A 22,258-nucleotide genomic window follows, 5' to 3' on the forward strand; every position below is an offset into this window, starting at 1 on the left:
ACAACCAGATCTCACCTACAGAGAGCGGCCAGTAAAGATACTGGAAGTGTCTGAACGGAGGACCCGTCAGAAAACGACCAAATTTTTCAGAGTTCAGTGGAGCAACCACACTGAGGATGAAGCTACATGGGAAAGGGAAGATTTTCTTCAGGCAGAATATCCATATCTATTCGAGGATCAGCTGAAATCTCGAGGACGAGATTTTTCCTAAGGGGTAGGTGTTGTGACACCCAAAATTTCATTTGGATTTTTCAAAAAATTTACTTGACTTGAGGGAGGTGATTTAAATTTTTTCTTCAAAAGAACCCTCCCTTTCAAAATATTTTTTTATGGCAAGAGTTTTATTTGGATTCACCCAAGACTTGTTTTTGGTCTTGGAAGTTCTTGTTTTTTTATTTTGGACTCAAGCCAAAATGCTTTTCACTTGGGAAAAATGTCTTTTGAAAATTTCTTTGAAAATGCCCTATAACTTTTGGAATGATCCTTTACCACTTTCAACAAATCTCTCATGCCATGACCTTAGTGCAAATCCACTCTCATAAACCTTTCCTTATCTTTGGATCATGATTTACTTCAAATCCAGCAAGTTGGACCTATCCATATTTTTATTTTCCACTTATTTCTTATCAAAACAATTTCTACCTTATATCTTGATCATTGGAGGTTTACAAAGGAACTACTCTTTCTGCTTTGATTTTTGCCCCCAAACCTTTTTCCCTTCCTAGTCCTTTGAACCCTCAACCAAGATCCATGAAGATCCACTGGTCTCCAGTTCAAATTTTTCAAACTATACATGCTGCAAGTTTGGACCAGATTTGCCAAATTTGATGAAATTCATTCAAATTCTTCTCCAAAAATTCTGAGTAAAATCAGGCAGCCTCTGGGTGCTTTGAGTGGTCACCTCACCAAGCCCCAGCTCCAGGAAAATTTTTCTTCATACCTAATCATTTCATCGAACACCTTCAGAGCACTGTCAATATCAAGTTCAGTCAAATTCAGTTAACAGTGGCTGTATCACTGTCGTTTTCTTTAGTGTCTGTTGTCGATCTCGCCAGTGCCCGGCGTCGCCGTGTTTCCTGTCCCCTACCCCTTGTCCTCTGCACCGCACGAGCGCCTGGATGCTTGCGGGCGTCGGCGACGAGCTGGAGGAGGTGCGCCGCCCCGTGACCGACGCCAGCGGCGGCTTTGCGGCCGCCAGAAAGAGGCACAGCTCAGACGGCGCCACCCAGCGCCGCCCAAGCCACCGGAGAGCGCCGCGTGATCTTCCACTCCCCAGTGCGCGCTGCCACCCTCGTCGTGAACCGCTGGGCGCGGAGCGCACTCTCTGCCGCTGTCGTGCCCGTGCGGCCACCCCACCGTGGACCGGCGCCATTACGCCAAGACTGACCAGGATTAGCGGGGAAACGGCACCAGTACACCTCACTGATGCTGCCTGGCCACCTAAACTCCTTGCCAAGCCGCTGCCTCGCCGTAATTGCTCGCCGGAGCAACCCCGTTCACAGCCACCCCCTCGAGCCGCCTATAAATAGAGGCCCCGAGCTCCAGCTAGTACCCACACCACCTCTACACTCCACCAAGACCCTGCCTAGCCACTGGAAGAGCCCCGAGGAAGTCTCCTTCCTCGACTCCGGCCGCCGCGACCCGCCACGGGATCCAGCTCGATTCGCTCCCGTGCGTGCACCTCTGCCTCCCATCTCTTGCCAGTAGCTCTCTAGTGCATCCCTCCTTCTGACCCGCGCTTCAATTCGAAGTTTGCAGCACACCACCGGAGTTCCCCACCATCGCCCGAGCCGCCGTCCGCCGGAGAAAGTGTCGCCGTCGCCGTGGTGCTCCCCGATGCCCAAGTCCTCCACCCACCGACGCGGAAGGACACACTAATACTCTTGGTACACTCCGATCTCCCTGACTCGCCGTGGTTCGACGCCGGCGACCACCGCAGCCTTCGGGCGCCGGCGAGGTCTTTCAAACCTGACATGTGGACCCCCCACGTCAGCCTCTCTTTCTTTCCCCGCGAACCGTTTTCTCTTGGCGCCTTCGGGCAGAGTACGTTTTCTCTGTGGACTTGCGCGTTTCTATTCGAACCGTTTTCTGTTTTCTCAGTTAAACCCCTGGAACTTTTCTGTTTCATTACAGATGAGTCCCTGGACAGAAACCCTTATAACTTTTTAATGAAAAGTGATTTTTGAGTGATTCTTTTTCTGCCAGTCTTAAAATTTTGTCTAGTTTTTTATGGGATTTATTTGAAAAAAATTTGGAACAACTTTTATGCACGCGTTGGTTTTCACGTTAGTATGCTTTTTCGATATACCGTAGGATCCGGAAGAGGTGACGGAGCCGCGAACTTCGCCGAGCTAGACTCCGACTTCTCCGAACCAGGCAAGCATGTTCGAACCTTTGATATGATGGGTGTTTGCATGATTGCGTGAAAGGTTGTACATGGCATACGAGTATCGGTGAGCACCTCGTTGCATGTAAGGCAACTACCCGTGTGATCCAAAGTTACGGTGATCTCTGATGAGAGATGGCCTAGTCATGTGGTGACATGAAGGGCAGTAAGGTGGTAATGTTGTAGCATGCCAGCCTTACGTCATCCGTTAAATTCCGACGTTAACGTGGACGGAGTCACGTTATCGTTCTTCCCCCTTCCGTGCTACCACATGTTTTCTGCCAGAATGCGGTTTAGTAAGTTGGTAACCTCTTTCCGTGTACACACCAAACAGAGGGGCCGGGATGATGGTTCCATGGCCCTGGATTAAAGCCAGTCATCCGGTCAGGGGGCATGGGTGTTTCTGGTTGGGACCGAGAGGGGGGCACCCCTTAGAGCGCGCGTATAGAAATTTTGATCCCATGCTACGCGAGGTTGTAGCCTCCCCGTCTCAAGGTTTTTCTTGAACGTTGCCGAGGGTGATTCCTGGCTTCGGAATGTTGAATGGGTGTGTACTGGTTAGACGTGTTTCTTCCAAAACACCGTAGACGGAACTAGTCCCCGTGACTACTGAAATCCGTTGGCTGTGGTTAAAGTACAAACTCTGCAGAGTCAAATCCTTCCGAGTCATCGTATCCATGATCAAGTATAGTGATCAGTGTATCCTTATCTACGTCAAGCCCTCGAGGTTTATTCTTCTTTCCGGTAAGCGAGCATGAGTACTAAACTGGGCTAAACGTTACTCCCGTGGATGGACTAACCCTGTTGTTTATCTCATGCCTGATTATTCCCTGGATATAATTTAAATTCTTGAGCTACTAAGATGTTAAGTTATGAAGCCCTTTATGTGATGTCGCTCAGACGTCCGACTGTGGCATGTTTGTTATTTACTTTCGTATAAGCCCTTTATGTGATGTCGCTCAGACGTCCGACTGTGGCATGTTGGCTATTTACTTTTGATTTAAGCCCTTTCTGCGATGTTGCTCAGACGTCCGACTGTGGCACGCACTATCTTTTATTTTCTATGATAAGCCCTTTATGTGGTGTCGCCCTGACGCCCGACTGCGGCATTGTTATTCTTGCATTTTCCTCTCGAGGGGTCATTCAGACCCTCGTTTGGCACCCAGTATTTAATTTGGGATTTCGGGAGGACTACCGCCCGACTTCTCTTTTATTCCCCATGCATTATTGTCTCTATGTCTGAATGCACTTGTTAATTTGTTCATATCCTTCATGTTTACATTTGTTATATCTTATGTCCGAACTGTCTTGCGAGTACTTTCATGGTACTCACCTGGCTTGTTGATTTGGCCAGATGTTGAAGAAGGCGATCTCTTGGATGAAGAGTTTGATAGTGCGTCCGACGCCTAGAGGAGTCCCAGGCAGTCCCGTGCGATCCTGGATATTGGTCACTTGTATTATATACGCTTCCGCCACCCGCAATAAGTCTTCTCGAGCCTCACTCCGACGCTCGAAGAGCTGTAGTTTTCAGGAGTCATATCACCCACTTCGCGGTGATATTTCCACCATCGTTGTCATCGTGAGTTAGTAGTTATGCCACCCTATCCGCCGTTATGTTTTATAGGCGTTCATGTAATAAATTGTTGAGCAGTCTCCGCTCAACCTTGTATTATATTCAGTACTCCTGGTATTTTTTTTCTTCTGTGACCAAGATATTGTCTACCAGTGAGAAGGAATTCTTCTTTACTGGTCCGTAAAAGGGATTGGTCTCTCAATAATTATTTTATTGAAAAACCGGTCGTGACAGATCCGCCAAGCTATACTTTAAAATAAACATGGTGTTCAACACATGTTTTGTTTTGTGGAGTCCAAGCATTCTTCAACTTGCATTCTAAAGTGCAATTCGTTCTACCTTATCATTTGAGGTGGTGTTATGTCATTCTTGACAGTTTGAATTCGCGTTTCATGATTCACATGTTGTCAAGAATGAGATATTTTAAATCCACCAATCTCTTCGTTGGATTTATCTTGTGTCATGTTTCACCTAAAGCTTTCCCTAAGGATTTTTGCTATTTATGGTGCTCATAAATGACCCAAGTTCTTCATTTATCCTCCCGGCGAAATAAGTTTCTCGTCTCCTTGTTCATATCAATCCAATCTATTGTTTTTCCCGTTAGTGGCAGAATTTTACCTCAAGTTTTTGAGATGTTTTCCATAAGCCCACAACAAGCTTGTTCTTTTCGTTGTTGATTTTTCCAACAACTCCGTTCAATCCTACTTCGTAAGGATGCTCTTTAAAATTCATTTATGGTAGGAGATGTTGGTTTCATTCTTCGTTCTATTCACCCCAACTATCTAACTATCATGCATTGTTTCCGGAGGCTTTGTGATGTTGCTCTCTTCGACCAATCATCTTGTTTTGTCAAGATCATGTAATTTTTCCTTTCTTATCCGTTTAGCCAGAGTGTCGTGCCCTCTTTTCAAGTTCTTCCCATTCTGTCAAGTTTTGCCTCCCTTCTCAACTGGAGTGCTGTCTGAAATCTTTCTTACACCTTGTGCCATTCTTTCATTAGTTCCGGAGGCAATGTGTTGTTAATTTCATCGAGTATCCTCTCATCTTGTGAAGATCATGTTCAATTCCTTCCATTTACAGTCGGAGTGCAGTCCAAATTATATCACTCTTATTCCTTCTCTATCTTGTTTTAACCGAGTGTTGTCGTAATTGATCTTTATCGTTCCTTGTACATCTCGTTTCAACCGGAGTGCTTGCATGTACTTCTTGTCCATCGTAACCATTTTTGTTTGTCCTTCAACCTACAAGGTTCTTGTAATGTTCCTTGTTCCTCTTGCTGAACGGAGTGTTTTAAATTTTGTTCACCTCTGTCGTGTCATTTCTTCAAGCTTTGCGACCTCTCAAGGTTCATTGGTTTCACTCGTTTGTCAAGAAGCAACTTTGCTCTACCTCTTCCTCTTCCGTTTCTCTCTGGTGCCATCCTAGATCTCGGGACGAGATCCTCTTATAGTGGTGGAGTGTTGTAACGCCCCGAGACCGATGCTCCAGAAGCCTTCCATGTTTTTCGTTGTCGTCGTGTGTTTTATTTGTTTGTTGCATTTCATCATTGCATCATCCGCATTGCATCGGCACTCGTTGTCGTCATTGTTTTTAAAACTTGCATCCGCTCATAGTTGCCGCGTCCCCCTTGCTATCATTGACCGTTTCGAGACCAACCACACTTGCAACGGTTCTCCTCGTTTTCTCTCTTGTCTTCTCCGGGGCCTTTTGTCAAACACCTTGTCTTTGTCGACCCCTCTCAGACCACCCCTTGCGCGCATCCGAAATTTGTCCCGAACCCGACCCGGGTTGTTGTTACCGATGGGTCCGGATCATCCCCTAACATCTATAAAACATCACCGTTTTCTTTGTTGGACGCTCTAGCCTACTTATTCTCAACCGCCCTATTATAATCGGACGGACCGGATTAACCCCTACCTATATAACTAGACCAACCCTAATCTTTAGGGGACTTGTCCCATCCTCCCAGCCAGCCACCGCCGCCACTCCACCAAATCTCTCTCGGGATCCATCCCCTCCTCGATTTCACACACCAGCCAACCAAATCCATCTCCTCCTACATCCAATCGAGCCAGCCAGCCACCACCAAATCCCCCCCTTGCCTCGCTCACGCCCACAAGAGAGGAGCTCCTCCTATGCCCGAGCGCTCCTCTCCACGCCGGCATCCCCGTCCCGACCAGCAAGTCGCCGTCTCCTCGCGCCCCTTCTTCCCTTTCTCTGGTTCCTCCCCTGCTCCTTTTCCCTTCCTTCTTTCTCTCTCTCTTACGCGAGCTCTCTCCTTGTTCTCTTCTTCACAGGGAATCGAGCAGCCATGGCCGCCGTTTGTCCTCGTCGCCACCCTTCGGATCCGCGCCGGATCAGCCTCCTCCGCGACCTCCCCTTCTTGCTGGAGTCCCTCCCCGCTGCAACTCCCTCGAACAAGATCGGGGTCGAGCCTCCCGCTCCTGCCGTCCCCGTTGACCCGCGCCCGTCCGCCTCGGAGCCGGCCTCCACCGCCTCCTCCGCATCTGCTTCGCCTCGCCGGAGCTCCGTACGCGTCGCTGCCGTCGTCTTCGTGCCGCAGCCCAAGCGCTGCCCCGAGTCGCACTGCCTCCTTCTGTCGGGAGCACACAGCGGAAGCCGCCCCTGCCGCGTTGACCGCCAAGTCCCACGCCGCCCCGCCTGCTCCTTCAAGTCCGTCGAGGCCGGTCCTCCCTGCTGCCCTCTCGCCCGGATCCAGCCACCCCTGCTTCCCGTCGCGCCGCCCGCCACCAAGTCCTTCGTCACCGGCCTCTGCTTCCTCTGCAACGAGCAGAAGCTCTGCTCGTCCCACGCGCCTGGAGATCGAGCAGCTGCGCTCGTTCTCGAGAGCGTTGACCAGGCCCGCAGCCGCAACAGCGTGTGGCCCAGCTCCTCCTGCGCCAGGGCCCAATGTGAGGAAGCCCATCTTCTATTTGCCCCTGTGCACTGTTGGGCCAGTCAGTTTCGGCCCAGTGTTATTTTTTTTCTCTGTCTGCGATTTTGCCTATTAATGCTGAGAAAAAACAGATTTGTAGAAAAACCCCTATGTTCATGCATATAATAACTTAATAACCATGCATCATTTGTAAAAACATTATATATGAAAAGTGCTTAGAATTTCATCTAGTTTCATAATATCCAACTTTCATTCATGTTTAAAATGTTTTAACTTGCTGTTTATTTAATTTGCTTAAAGGCCTTGTTAAAATGATTTATTTCATAACTAATTAACCGTAACTCGGATTTAAGTAAACTTTGTATGTAAATGGGGTAGAAAAATGCATAGATTCACATGGTGCACCTTGTTTTACCGTTTAACAACAGTAAAATATGGTTTTAGGCAGAACAGTACCAAATCTAAAATATGGACATGAGGATTTTCCGGAATTGTTGTTTGTTGTTCTGGCCTCATTTAACCTTGCCTAGATAGATAGTCTTACTATGCTTCACCTCTTGCCATGTTTAATAACATTTAATATTGTTGGGTACATAAACGAGAGAGAACTAAATAATTGATGTGGTGTTTTGTCAATATGCAACTCTTTGCATATTGAGCTCCACTTAATTTGTAGTATTGTTTGTTGCATTTTACCATGCCATGCCTCATTTAAAACGGACATGCATCATACTTGTTTGTGCATCATGCCATGTTTATGTGATGGTTGTTTTACTATGTTGTTTGTTTCTTTCCGGGTTGCTTCTCTCGTTAGCTTCGGTTTCGTTCAGGAGTTGTGAGGATTCGTTCGACTACATCCGTTTGTCTTCTTCATGGACTCGTTCTTCTTCCTAGCGGGATCTCAGGCAAGATGACCATACCCTCGAAATCACTTCTATCTTTGCTTGCTAGTTGTTCGCTCTATCGCTATGTTGCGCTACCTACCACTTGCTATATCATGCCTCCCATATTGCCATGTCAAGCCTCTAACCCAGCTTTCCTAGCAAACCGTTGTTTGGCTATGTTTCCGCTTTTGCTCAGCCCCTCTTATAGCGTTGCTAGTTGCAGGTGAAGATGAAGATTGCTCCATGTTGGATTATGTTTATGTTGGGATATCACAATATCTCTTATATTATTGATGCATCTATATACTTGGTAAAGGGTGGAAGGCTCGGCCTTATGCCTGGTGTTTTGTTCCACTCTTGCCGCCCTAGTTTCCGTCATACCGGTGTTATGTTCCTTGATTTTGTGTTCCTTACGCGGTTGGGTGATTTATGGGACCCCCTTGACAGTTCGCTTTGAATAAAACTCCTCCAGCAAGGCCCAACCTTGGTTTTACCATTTGCTACCACCTATCCCCTTTTCCCTTGGGTTCTGCAGACTCAAGGGTCATCTTTATTTTAGACCCCCCCCGGCCAGTGCTCCTCCGAGTGTTGGTCCAAACTAGAGCCCTTTGGAGCGCCACCTCGGGGAAACTTGAGGCCTGGTTTTAATTGTACGGACTGCTCATCTGGTGTGCCCTGAGAACGAGATATGTGCAGCTCCTTTCGGGATTTGTCGGCACATTCGGGTGGTCTTGTTGGATTTGTTTTACCATTGTCGAAATGTCTTGTAACCGGGATTCCGAGACTGATCGGGTTTTCCCGGGAGAAGGAATATCCTTCGTTGACCGTGAGAGCTTATAATGGGCTAAGTTGGGACACCCCTGCAGGGTATTATCTTTCGAAAGCCGTGCCCGCGGTTATGAGGCAGATGGGAATTTGTTAATGTCCGGTTGTAGAGAACTTGACACTTGACTTAATTAAAATACATCAACCGTGTGTGTAGCCGTGATGGTCTATTCTCGGCGGAGTCCGGGAAGTGAACACGGTTGGAGTTATGCATGAACGTAAGTAGTTTCAGGATCACTTCTTGATCATTCTAGCTTCGCGACCGTTGCGTTGCTTCTCTTCTCGCTCTTATTTGCGTATGTTAGCCACCATAAATGCTTAGTGCTTGCTGCAGCTCCACCTCACTACCCTTTCCTTCCTATAAGCTAAAATAGTCTTGATCTCGCGAGTGTGAGATTGTTGAGTCCTCGTGACTCACAGATTCCTCCAAACAGTTGCAGGTGCCGATGATACCAGTGCAGGTGATGCAACCGAACTCAAGTGGGAGTTCGACGAGGAACTTGGTCGTTACTGTGTTTCGTTTCCTGTTGATCATTAGTGGAGCCCAGTTGGGACGATCAGGGATCTACATTTGGGGTTATCTTCTTTTTATTTGGATTTGACCGTAGTCGGTCTATGTGTGTACTTTGAATGATGTATGATTTTATTTATGTATTGTGTGAAGTGGATCCCATTCTTGTTCATTACATGGGATTGTGTGAAGATGACCCTTCTTGCGACAAAACCACAATGCGGTTATGCCTCTAAGTCGTGCCTCGACACATGGGAGATATAGCCTCATCGTGGGCGTTACAGCTCGTTTACTAGTTGCTCCCGGAATTTCTGAAATCATTTTTATAGTTTCATGATTTAATAAAAACAATATTTAAGGGGAAAAAAGCGATGAACATTGTGCGGGCCACTATAGACGTTTTGGAACTGCAAGGCCCATTGAATTCCTACGGTGCAGATCGATGCGACGTTCAGACACGTTAAGCACAGAGGCCGCAAGAAAACGAAGCAGCAGCACAGCAGCACCAGCGCGACCACGAATGGCGTCGACCTCTAGCTTGGATTTGGGAAAGATTGTGCCGCCGGCCGGCTTCCTCCACTGCCGCGCCGCCGTCCTCAGCGCCCCTGTTCTCTGGGGGAGGAGCGCGAGCGGGCGGTGCAGCCTCGCCGTCTCGGTCTCGTCCTCCAATGGTAGATCTTGGAGTTCAGTTCAACCATAGTAAGATGAGGTTCGAACCTGCGAGGAGCCGAATCTTAGTATTACCGCTCTTACCGATTTCATGGTCCATTCTGAAGCCATAGCGGTTCGGTTGAATCCGGTAAGATTTAATTCCAACTTCTTCGCTAATTATCCTTAGCTGGCAAAATTAGAGATCCAATTGGGCGTTGTTGAGATCAATCAGGTGTTGAATATACATGTCAGGATAGTTTCCTTGTGCAATATTCAGTTACAAACTTGTAATTTCAGAAGTCTATTTCTGATGTTTAAGTTCAGACTGCGCGCTTGGACATACACTGAAGTAACAATGGCTCATATTTAACGGTGTAGGTGCAGCTGGGCTCTCCCCACTGAGTGACTCGGAGAAGAAAGGTCCTGTGGTGATGGAGATCCCGCTGGAAGATATCCGGAGGCCGCTAATGCGAACGCGTGCTAATGATTCTGATAAGGTGCAGGAGCTCATGGACAGCATCCGTGTCATCAGCCTCCAAGTACCTGTGGGCTTCCTTTCCTTTAACATTAATTTTTCCAAAATTATTTTCTTTTAGCTCATAAGATAAATTATGTCAGAACTGGAATTTTCTAATGTGGAATTGAGTACATACAAATAAAGTTATAGAGTAGCTAATACATGGCCGACCACTGCTACTGAATTCAGTGATCTCCACACAGTTGTCTGAGCCTCTGAGGACGTTTGTGCTATGGTTGATTGAGATTCACTTGATTGAGTATGCGTGTCAATATTCAAGTTGGGTTCTTTACATGCATATTCTGCGTACAGCGTCACAAAGTACAGATGCATTTTTTGCCCACGAGATCTGGCACTATTATGTCTAGAATAAGTTTTCCCAAGCTCATTTTGACATGTGAAGTCTATTCACCTGTGCTCCTCTGAATCAGTCTTAGTTCAAAGAAAGTGTGCCCTTTATGCCCGGATCAGCGGCTTTATTATTTCAACAGAGGCTCTGTCATGTCTAAGATTGGATCTAATCTAGGTCTAAACTAGGGCTTTACTTTTGTTATCTTGGCCGTCGAAGTAGAAGGTGCCCCCTTCTGGTTCCGGCACACGGGTATTTATACCCGGTCTTGAGTCGGTTGGACGCCTTCCTTTCCTGGTCTCCTAGTTGCGAACGCCTTGAGCCTCCCAATCTTCATCTCTGAATGGTCGACGTCTCGGCCTCTGTCCCGTGTGACTGGTGAACTCCCTTTTGCCTGAGGCCTTGATTATAAATGTTCTCTTTAGCATAAAAGTTTCCCCCTTTTAGAGGTAACATTAAGGTCTGAGTGACTCTGAACAGGGCCTGGCACGATGCGGTATGGGTAATTTCAACTTCCCGCCAACATAGACCAGGGCCGGTGAGTTGAGATTCCACCCATTAACGACCAACATCACAATGAGACCAAAGCAATGAGTAGCTCCCATCACTCAACCTCACTAGGAGGCACTTTTTGAAAGAAGTAACTGAAATTAGTAGATAACGGTAGACCACAATAAGTCTATAGTTCAGTAAGAAAAAAACTAAACCTGCAAATCTGTATCTATTAATTCATACTGGAACACTTGCTAAAGCACTATACATGACAGAAGCAACACACATGCATAAAAACAGTGCAAAGACAAAAATAACTAATTGGGGAAAACGACAAGGATGTAACAAATGATTGAGTGTGTCTTTCTTGCTTGGCCTGAAGCACCCGTTTTTGTGGAATTGCTGATTGATGACCGAATCGCTTCTATAGCACCTCCACCTCATTATCTTGGACTAGCGGCATCTCCCACTTCGTCATCTCAGCCTCCTACTCATTCTTCTCAACTGTCCGTACTTCCAATATGCCATTCCATGTCTCCATCAATTACTATACTGATTACAAGACTCCCCATAAATCCTCATGTTACTGGGAGAAAATACGAGAGATTTGAGCCAACGTCCAATCTACAATGCCGCAAATGAACCTCAGGGGGGCTGGATCAACTCATGTAGCCAAAAGAAGGAAAGAAAAACACTATCCAATGTTTCTTTATGAAATGACCCATTCTGATAAATGTTCATCTACTAATTTCTTCTTTTGGCCACCCCTGCCATTTCATATATAATCTTCCAAGCCTACGTCCCAACCTAGGTCTCTAGAGCAAGAAGAACGTAACATGAAAATACCTCAATAAATGCCAATCGTGCCCCTGATCTCTTCATTCTCCATTCTTAGAGACACAAATTTAATATTACGGAGAGTGTTGGGATTTAAAATGATGGTGAGGGTAAGATTTTTATAACTGATTGGTTTCTTCGTTTGACCCCCTACTGACAAACTGTGATCTACAGTAATGGTGAAGTATGAAATCCTTAATTTTAATTTATATCAAATATACAAGTCTATCATCATATTTATATATAGGCATTACATTGCCGCAACGTAGTAACACCACACAATATTTTATTTCTAGGGGCTCTTGGATGAAAAACAGGAAGAGCCAATATGCATGCTTTGGATAAATTAGTGTTAGTATATAGTAGGATCTGACTATCAAGCAGAACGTCTGATTTTCAAGTAATTCGGCAACTGAATCTTATTTGATGTAGTCAACGAATATTTAACCTTTTGCTAAGATTCCTGTGCTTATTTATGGGGTGATTGCAATCTCGTAATGTAGGCAAATTATGATACAACAGTCAGGGCCATATTATTGAGACAACATCTACGCTTTCGTATGGTAATACAACAAATATATATAGTGTTACAACATAAGGGAGATGACAAACACTTATTTTTAGCATGACAAACATTATTAAGATGATGAGACTATCAAAGGTGAAATATTTTATATATATAGAAACAGAGCTATTTATTCACTTATTAAACACACATGCCGGCTATAATTTCTTGTTGCCATCTTTAGGAGGACAGTCCGTTTATTCATGGGACTCATGCCTAGCTAGCATTCCAAACATGGCCCAAGCCTACGATCTACTACATCTTGTTCATACATTGCCAAGATAAAAATAAGCTGACCCTTGTTGGCCATCAGGCACATAGTTTCCTACCCCGCCCATTACAGCTGCAGTAGAACCCATCATCTGCTGCTCACGCCACATTGGCTGCTGGCCCACTTGTTGATTATATATGGAAGGCGAGCACTGAGCTAGGTTGTTCATGACTGCGAACGAGCTCGTCGGAGCCTGCAACCTATAGCTTGGGTCATTGTTGAGGCTGGTGAAAGAAAGGGTTTGCCGAGGGGCAGAACTATTATTTGCTGCCAATAGCTCATTGTCATGGAGCCTGACATCATTGATGCTGTAATGCTTTGTCCCTGACGATGCCTTTTTCTCTATTCTCTTGAAAAACTTTTGTGCATGGCTTGAAACTTGGACAGGGGTCTTAGTGGTGACGAAGTGCTTGGATATGTTTTTCCAGTCGCCACGGCCATAGACTTCCAGCCCATAAAGAAATGACCTGTGGACATAATGTTCAAAAGAATTGTTAGGTTAAATTGTTTACTCAAAGATGAATTGTGCGACCGTTTTACTGAAGCAACTAATATAGATTGAAGCAAACTACCAATTTGACAGGTTCGAACCACTACAACAACACGTGCTTACTTTTGTTTATTTACAGGTATTGGATAGAATATATGTATATCAGAAATCCATAAGTGAACGAACATTTTGTAGACAACCAAAACATATTGCAAATTCAAAATTATCATACCTCTACTTTTCTATAGTGAAACGACAATCATTACAGGTTATTGATCTGTTTGATTGCGACAAGACGTACCATATTGGAATTTAATGGCCTATTTAACTGCCTTTCTATTTTTTAATCCAGGTCCAATCACATAAAAAATTTAAGCCAAAAAGAAAAGTAAGAAAGAAAGTTCATCAATATCTAATTTGCAGGGATTAGTATTTATCAAAAATGTAAACTGTAAACGTCCAGATATACATTTGTTAAAGTGCAATATCAATTTAACATACCTGCCTCATAGAATTAATTCGCAGAGCTTAATTATCATATGTTGATTTTAAATAAAGAACAACTAAAACTACATGACAAGGAAGAATATAGGTATCGACTAACTTGTGTTCCTCTTTGGTCCAAAACTTTCGTTGATGTGCGGCAACAGCTGGTCGATCAACAGAAGTATTGTTCTCCAAGACCACCATCTTGTTCTTGTCTACCATCATCGGAGCCTCCTCCGTCTTCCTGATTCTTGTATCCTCCAGTGCGCAATGAAATGAAAATCTATTATCATCCATGGCTGTACCCTCATCCTCTTGTACCTCAAAGTTTTCATTAACAAGGCCGCCCATGCTGTAAATGGAAATTGACAGTGTCCAGTGTACATTTAGTAAAGTAAAATATCATCACAAACATAAGCTACTGATCTCACATAATAAATATGCACAACATTCTTAATTGGTATATGTTCACTGAAAACAAACAACAATTAAAACTACATGACAAAGGAGAGTATACAACCATGGACGAACCTGTGTTCCTCGTCGGTCCAAAAACCCCATTGATGTGGGGCAACAACTGGTTGGTCTATGGAAATATTGTTCTCCAACACCTTCATCTTGTTATTGTCTGCCATCAGCGGTGCCTCACCCGTCACCGTGATCCCCGTATTCTCCATTGCACAACCAAAGGACAATCCATTATTGTCCACGATTGTTGCCTCCTCTCGTACACCGAAGTTTTCATTCGCATGGTCGCCCATGGTGTAGATACCGTGTGTGCTGCTAGCACCATTCTCCTCCATCGGTAGGAGCTCATAGTTACCGTTGACAGGGTAACAAAAGGTGAAAATGTTTTGCGGGCTACCACTAGTAACATGGGTCCCCTCCCTCCGTTGGCTCATATGCATTTCCACGGCGAGATCAATATAAAGATGTGTTACCTGTTTCATGGTCTTTGAAGGGAACAATGCATGGAGAGAATTCACGATGTAGTTGTGCTTCTTGTTCTTGTCATCGTTATCGTCGTACATGATTTTGTTGGTGTTGAGCCTAGCAATGAGTGAGCATGCCTCCTCTACCTCGGATGAGGTCCACCCCTAGTTGACTATTGGATCCATGAGAAAGTGGGTAGTTGAACGCTATAGAATTATGAGGAGTATGAACTATGAAGATGGGTTATAGCTTGGGGATGGAGACTGGGGAGTAAGATAGTGTATTTATAGCCCTCTTGTGTGCAGTCCTACTTTCGCTAATTAATTTGGCTCATTTATAGTTTTTCAGTCCATACTAAAGTAGACTGAACTATAGTTAAGATAATTAATTCTTATGATCCTCTGAGGAACATGCCAAACTATTTTAAGTTGACCTCGACATTGTGTCTTTCTTTGAAAAAATATTTTCTTATTTTGCCAATGCAAATAATTGCCACGGGCCTCCAAATATACGCAAGAAGATTGCTAGAAACAACACAAGCAGGCCTATAGAGTATTGATCAATTTCGGTGTAGATAGATAGGACACACATCGTGTGCACATGCGTGACATGTGTTCTCATCTTAGAGTGCAAGACCCAAACCATGGTCTGCCGCTCTCAAATATGCAATGCACACAGGATCTAATTCGGTTTTGGCTACTAGTGACACATACATCAATGGTGTTTTGCGTACACATTGCAAATAATTGAGATGACAAACACTTATTTTTAGCATGACAAACACTATTAAGATGATGAGACTATCACAGGTGAAATATTATATATATATATAGAAACAGAGCTATTTATTCACTTATTAAACACACATCCCGGCTATAATGTCTTGTTGCCATGTTTAGGAGGACAGTCCGTTTATTCATGGGACACATGCCTAGCTAGCATTCCAAACATGGCCCAAGCCTACGATCTACTACATCTTGTTCATACATTGGCAAGATAAAAATAAGCTGACCCTTGTTGGCCATCAGGCACATAGTTTCCTACCCCGCCCATTACAGGTGCAGTAGAACCCATCATCTGCTGCTCACGCCACATTGGCTGCTGGCCCACTTGTTGATTATATATGGAAGGGGAGCACTGAGCTAGGTTGTTCATGACTGTGAACGAGCTCGTCGGAGCCTGCAACCTAAAGCTTGGGTCATTGTTGAGGCTGGTGAAAGAAAGGGTTTGCCCAGGGGCAGAACTATTATTTGCTGCCAATAGCTCGTTGTCATGGAGCCTGACATCATTGATGCTGTAACGCTTTGTCCTTGACGATGCCTTTTTCTCTATTCTCTTGAAATACTTTTGTGCATGGCTTGAAACTTGGACAGGGGTCTTAGTGGTGACGAAGTGCTTGGATATGTTTTTCCAGTCGCCACGGCCATAGACTTCCAGCCCATAAAGAAATGACCTGTGGACATAATGTTCAAAAGAATTTTTAGGTTAAATTGTTTACTCAAAGATGAATTGTGCGACCGTTTTACTGAAACAACCAAAACATATTACAAATTCAAAAGTATCATACCTCTATTTTTCTATAGTGAAACGACAATCATTACAGGTTATTGATCTCTTTGATTGCGACAAGACATACCATATTGGAATTTAATGGGCTATTTTACTGCCTTTCTATTTTTTAATCAAGATCCAATTACATAAAAAAATTAAGCCAAAAAGAAAAGTAAGAAAGAAAGTTCATCAATATCTAATTTGCAGGGATCAGTATTTATCAAAAATGTAAACTGTAAACGTCCAGATGTACATTTTGTAAAGTGCAATATCAATTTGACATATGTGCCTCATATAATTAATTCGCAAAGCTTAATTATCATATGTTGATTTTAAATAAAGAACAACTAAAACTACATGACAAGGAAGAATATAGGTATCGACTAACTTGTGTTCCTCTTTGGTCCAAAACTTTCGTTGATGTGCGGCAACAGCTGGTCGATCAACGGAAGTATTGTTCTCCAAGACCCCCATCTTGTTCTTGTCTACCATCATCAGAGCCTCCTCCGTCTTCCTGATTCTAGTATCCTCCAGTGCGCAACGAAATGAAAATCCATTATCATCCATGGTTGTACCCTCATCCTCTCGTACCTCAAAGTTTTCATTAACAAGGCCGCCCATTGTAAATGGAAATTGACAGTGTCCAATGTACATTTAGTAAAGTAAAATATCATCACAAACATAAGCTATTGATGTCACATAATAAATATGCACAACATTCTTAATTGGTATATGTTCACTGAAAACAAACAACAATTAAAACTACATGACAAAGGAGAGTATACAACCATGGACGAACCTGTGTTCCTCGTCGGTCCAAAAACCCCATTGATGTGGGGCAACAACTGGTTGGTCTATGGAAATATTGTTCTCCAACATCTTCATCTTGTTATTGTCTGCCATCAGCGGTGCCTCACCCGTCACCGTTATCCCCGTATTCTCCATTGCACAACCAAAGGACAATCCATTATTGTCCATGATTGTTGCCTCCTCTCATACACCGAAGTTTTCATTCGCATGGTCACCCATGGTGTAGATACCGTGTGTGCTGCTAGCACCATTCTCCTCCATCGGTAGCTCATAGTTACCGTTGACAGGGTCACAAAAGGTGAAAATGTTTTGCGGGCTACCACTAGTAACATGGGTCCCCTCCCTCCGTTGGATTATATGGATTTCCACGGCGATATCAATATAAAGATTTGTTACCTGTTTCATGGTCTTTGAAGGGAACAATGCATGGAGAGAATTCACGATGTAGTTGTGCTTCTTGTTCTTGTCATCGTTATCGTCGTACATGATTTTGTTGGTGTTGAGCCTAGCAATGAGTGAGCATGCCTCCTCTACCTCGGATGAGGTCCACCCCTGGTTGACTATTGGATCCATGAGAAAGTGGGTAGTTGAACGCTATAGAATTATGAGGAGTATGAACAATGAGGATGGGTTATAGCTTGGGGATGGAGAGTGGGGAGTAAGATAGTGTATTTATAGCCCGCTTGTGTGCAGTCCTACTTTCGCTAACTAATTTGGCTCATTTATAGTTTGTCAGTCCATACTAAAGTAGATTGAACTATAGTTAAGATAATTAATTCTTATGATCCTCTGAGGAACATGCCAAACTATTTTAAGTTGACCTCGACATTGTGTCTTTCTTTGAAAAAATCTTTTCTTATTTTGCCAATGCAAATAATTGCCACGGGCCTCCAAATATACGCAAGAAGATTGCTAGAAACAACACAAGCAGGCCTATTGAGTATTGATCAATTTCGGTGTAGATAGATAGGACACACATCGTGTGCGCATGCGTGACATGTGTTCTCATCTTAGAGTGCAAGACCCAAACCATGGTCTGCCGCTCTCAAATATGCAATGCACACAGGATCTAATTCGGTTTTGGCTACTAGTGACACATACATCAATGGTGTTTTGCGTACACATTGCAAATAATTGATTAATATCTCCCCACGATAACTAGGCTACATATACGATCCACACATTACCAGCGAAGGTAAGCATATCTTTCCTCTTAATTTTGGTGACCATTCTTCCCACATCCAATGCACGAAATTCCATCTATAGGCAGATTTCTTGGCTTAGGTCATTTAATGGCACTTCGTGGTAAAAAGATTCAGTACATGGGCCAATCCATTGTGTAGATATCTACATGTCTTTTTATATGTATATATAGAGATACAAATTAATAACCCATGAAGTCAATAAATTTGACACACTTACCTTCCATGTCTCTCTCTCTCTCTCTCAAAATAATTTAGAGATTTCTACATGATATCCAAAACAAAGAGGTTGCAAAATGGAAATAGGTTTTTTAAGTGCATGATGCATCATCTAGCTATCATATGGGACCACGTGCATACTCATCCACTCATATGCCATGTTACAGCCATGTTCATAAATGGCTTTTGCTTCGTAGTTTTAAACTCAGTTTTAATACTGTGTACAAGTTAATAAACTAGATTATAGAAAAGGCATCAATGCTAATGGGCTTCACAACTGTATTTTTTTCTAGTGAAGGGAAAAGATTAGAACGTACGAGTATTAACTTTCAGCCAATTGTTACACCAGATTACTAACTGATAAAATAATAGGAGGTTAAATTCTAACGGTAGCATTATGAAGCATGCCAACACCAAGTCTACATCACTGGAGCAGGTAGTCCTGATAACTACAGTTGGGAAGTCGCTTGACGTTGCTTGAGATACTAGTGACAACAATTTGAAGCACAGACCTTCAACACGGAGAACAAGGCGAAGGCCAGGCGAGGAGACCCAACCTACCACGTCGATGATATAAGCTCCATACCATGACTTATCGACGAGAGTACCTATACTGGTACAGCGAGGTGCTATACAAACGGTTTTTAACACCTTTCCACGACGGTATTTGAAACTGTCGCCAAATGAGTGTGGGCGATAGGGGGGTCCTTCCCACACGACCCAGAAACCGTCGGGGATATGCCCTCCTGGCACACACACTCAGCAAAATGAGGTCGTGTGCGACCGGCGAGCGCTCAAATACGGTAATACGTACAATAGATCTAAAAAAATACAATTATACATGCGAAATTGTTTCCGGTCGCAAGTACATCCCACACAGTCAGTCCCCGCTAAAGGTTTCCGTTCGTATGTATATCTCACATAGTCGCTCCAAGAAAAACGTTTCCGGTCACAGGTACATCACACACAATTTTCCCCATTAAATCGTCTGTGATAGCGTTGCCATTGCACACGATATTAACAATTTTATCGTTTGCGTTATTGAATGCATTACACACGGTGCGTAGAAGAAACCGTGTGGCAAAGGCTCTCCATCACACACAGTTTTTATGTGGTAACGTTTGTGCAAGGTGGCCTAACGCAAACAGTTTTCAAGAGAAGGTCGTGTGTGATTGTTCATTGATCCAACACGGTTTATTCCTAAAAACTGTGTGCGTTGTCTGAGGTCTTCATCCACGGTTTTCTCAATAACCGTTTCCAATAGCAAAACCTAATTAGCAGGCTAATTCGTCATTAGCAGGCTAATTGACCTATTATTAATAATCCATTTATTAATCTAATTGACATTCATAGTAAGCATATAATATATTCAATTTCCATATTAAGGAAGAAGGATTTCATAATTGAAATACATCAGAGTACAACATGATATAGCTTTAGCACTCAGCTACCCCATTACGCAACTGCACCAGCACCAAGTTTCACATGCAACATGTAGAACCTTTCAAAATTATCATCATAGACGGTACATAGACAAATGCATCTCATCTGGAAAACTGCTGAAGCGGAAAATGAATATTGAGCCTTCATTCATGTTGAAGGTCTTTGCAACTTTAGGCCAGTGCCTGTGGATGATTGACCGTCCGCCCTTCGTCCTCTTCAGGAACACTTCAATATTGAACCGTGGATGTTGTTAATAGTTAGTACCATCTTGTAGTGAACTGGTGTCTTCTTCATTGGAAATGGGGTAAAGGAATAAAAAAAGGCAAGGTATAATAGTTAGTACCATCTTGTAGTGAACTGATGTCTTCTTCATTGTGCAGACAAAGATCTTGTTGTTTTTTAACAATCTTTCTGAGTTTCTTGACTTGTTTGATATTCATGGACAACTCATTTCCCCATATGCAAAAAGGGTCAAACAGTGGGTCAAAACCTCTGACAGTAGGACCCACATGTGCAAGACCAAATTGTTAAAAACCTAAATATTAGAATGGTTCTTGCAATTGCACAATAATGTGCTATTAGACAACGGACCATGCACGTGCTAACCTCGATTGTAAACCTCCGTCCTTCCCATTGTTTCCTTGCAACACATATAAGGTAGTTAGTCATCAGGTTAAGTAAGGGTTCGCATGCTATCAGTAAAATATGTTGATGAAAAATAAGCACATTGCAGATTCATCAGATTAATTCAAGGCACACGAAAAACAAATTTATCCAAACCAAGCATGATTAAGAAATAGGAAATATAACACTTGTATATGTTTCTCATGTATTAAGTGCAGCCAAATTCGATTTATTTCTCACATGCACAACAATACAAAATTCTACCCACAACAATTGGACATCACATTGCAGAAGTGAACCAAGCAGTTAACTAAACACCACAACAAATGAACCAAATATTAACTGAGCACCACATTGCACAATATAACATACTCCTAATAGAAGATCAGACAGTTAACCAAACCAAGCATGCTTAACAACTTGGAAATATAGCAATTGTATTTGTTTCTCATGTATTTAGTATAGCCAAATTCGATTTACTTATCACATGGTATACAATAACAGAATGCGCCCAGAACTATTGAACATCGCATTGCAGAATTGAACCAAACAGTTAACTAAACACCACAACACAAATGAACCAAACGTTAACTGAGAAGCACATTGCACAGTGTATAACCAAACTAAGCATGCTTGACAACTTGGAAATATAGCAATTGTATTCGTTTCTCATTTATTTTGTAAAGATAAATTCGATTTATATCTCACATGGAAGACAATACAAAATCGCAGCCTGAAGAATTGAACATCACATTTGCAGAACTGAACCAAACAGTTAACTAAACAGTTAATAAGTGAGTACCACACTGCACGACATATAGAACATATACACTAGAGCAACATATTGCATGGTAAAATTAGATAGCACAATTCACTAGAATTTGTTAAGGAAAGGCAGGAGCAGCACATGCAACGGGTAAATCGAGCATGCTTAACCGACATAGCTAGCAAATGGCAAGGTACTCCTCCAAGATCTGGGGGTCAGCACGAATGGCAGCCATCGCGACCTCATCCGCGCGTGCGGCCGCGATTTGCTTCTCCGCTGCCAAATGCTCCTTGAGCTCCTGGCTATAATGCGTGCACCATGGCTTAGGGCGATGATTATTTGGTGGAGGGGTCGGTGATTTGGGTGGAAGGTGTCGCACCGACGGTCGGGGCATGTGGGATGTGGAAGGAGGAGGAGGATGGGGGTCGGGTGTGGATTATCCGCTTGGATAGACGAGGCCGAGCAGCGTGAAGGAGGGTCGCTGGCGAGGAGGCGGCGCTGCAAGCAAGGAGTGAAGGTTTTAACTTGGAAAGGAAGGCAAAAAAAGGGGAAATGTGGCTTTTGGTATGGGGGAGGGGGCAGGGAGGTAGATATTTCCGCGGAAGCCAAAAATTTGGAATCGCTTCAGCAAAAAAACTGGCGCGCAAAGTGTCATCAGACACGGTCCCTTATTTAGAACTGTGTACGATATGTGAACATCACAAACGATTCAGATAGCTTAACCCGTGTGTGATGAGTTTGAACGCCAAAAATTTTGGTTCGAATTTCCCTGGTTACAGTGGTCATCCACGTCATTGCATAATTTACGTACACAAAAGAGACTACAGCACACCCACACTTCTTAATTGAGCAAGTTCAACAATTAAACAGAGCTAGCTGGCCTAAACCTTACTCTAATAAATTAAAGACCGGTGCAATTAATTAAACAAAACAAAGAGTACTACTACGGCTGGTGCTCGTCGATCTCCGCCGCCTTC

The 22,258-nt window shown here is 43.6% G+C and overlaps 4 protein-coding genes and 1 pseudogene across 5 annotated transcripts; 2 read left to right on the forward strand and 3 right to left on the reverse strand.

Moving 5' to 3' along the window:
* The first annotated feature begins 5,125 nt into the window (after positions 1-5,125).
* On the forward strand, positions 5,126-8,299 carry LOC109755396 (uncharacterized). The gene is made up of 2 exons (XM_045231179.2): positions 5,126-6,871; positions 7,670-8,299. Exons 1-2 carry the CDS (start codon positions 6,271-6,273, stop codon positions 7,747-7,749), a joined length of 681 nt encoding a protein of 226 aa, XP_045087114.1. The 5' UTR covers positions 5,126-6,270; the 3' UTR covers positions 7,750-8,299.
* A 1,229-nt stretch (positions 8,300-9,528) lies between these two features.
* On the forward strand, positions 9,529-10,404 carry LOC123493376 (sulfiredoxin, chloroplastic/mitochondrial-like). Of its 2 annotated transcripts, none has more exons than XM_045232042.1 (2): positions 9,529-9,746; positions 10,105-10,404. In XM_045232042.1, exons 1-2 carry the CDS (start codon positions 9,596-9,598, stop codon positions 10,320-10,322), a joined length of 369 nt encoding a protein of 122 aa, XP_045087977.1. In that variant the 5' UTR covers positions 9,529-9,595; the 3' UTR covers positions 10,323-10,404. The 2 variants fall into 2 exon arrangements, 1 of the variants encoding a protein (XP_045087977.1); XR_005764304.2 differs by having other exon boundaries at positions 9,547-9,874.
* A 2,161-nt stretch (positions 10,405-12,565) lies between these two features.
* On the reverse strand, positions 12,566-15,176 carry LOC109755390 (uncharacterized). The gene is made up of 3 exons (XM_040394641.3): positions 14,265-15,176; positions 13,852-14,085; positions 12,566-13,224 (listed from the first exon to the last, which is right to left on the reverse strand). Exons 1-3 carry the CDS (start codon positions 14,762-14,764, stop codon positions 12,753-12,755), a joined length of 1,206 nt encoding a protein of 401 aa, XP_040250575.1. The 5' UTR covers positions 14,765-15,176; the 3' UTR covers positions 12,566-12,752.
* A 282-nt stretch (positions 15,177-15,458) lies between these two features.
* Positions 15,459-17,649, reverse strand: LOC109755403 (protein REVEILLE 6-like). Its single transcript, XM_040394642.3, has 2 exons — positions 16,606-17,649; positions 15,459-16,119 (listed from the first exon to the last, which is right to left on the reverse strand). Exons 1-2 carry the CDS (start codon positions 16,869-16,871, stop codon positions 15,648-15,650), a joined length of 738 nt encoding a protein of 245 aa, XP_040250576.1. The 5' UTR covers positions 16,872-17,649; the 3' UTR covers positions 15,459-15,647.
* LOC120961842 (uncharacterized) lies at positions 16,980-17,600 on the reverse strand (annotated as a pseudogene).
* Positions 17,650-22,258: the final 4,609 nt, after the last annotated feature.

The sequence above is a fragment of the Aegilops tauschii genome, chromosome 7 (assembly GCF_002575655.3).
Source record: "Aegilops tauschii subsp. strangulata cultivar AL8/78 chromosome 7, Aet v6.0, whole genome shotgun sequence".
Lineage (NCBI taxonomy): Eukaryota > Viridiplantae > Streptophyta > Magnoliopsida > Poales > Poaceae > Aegilops > Aegilops tauschii.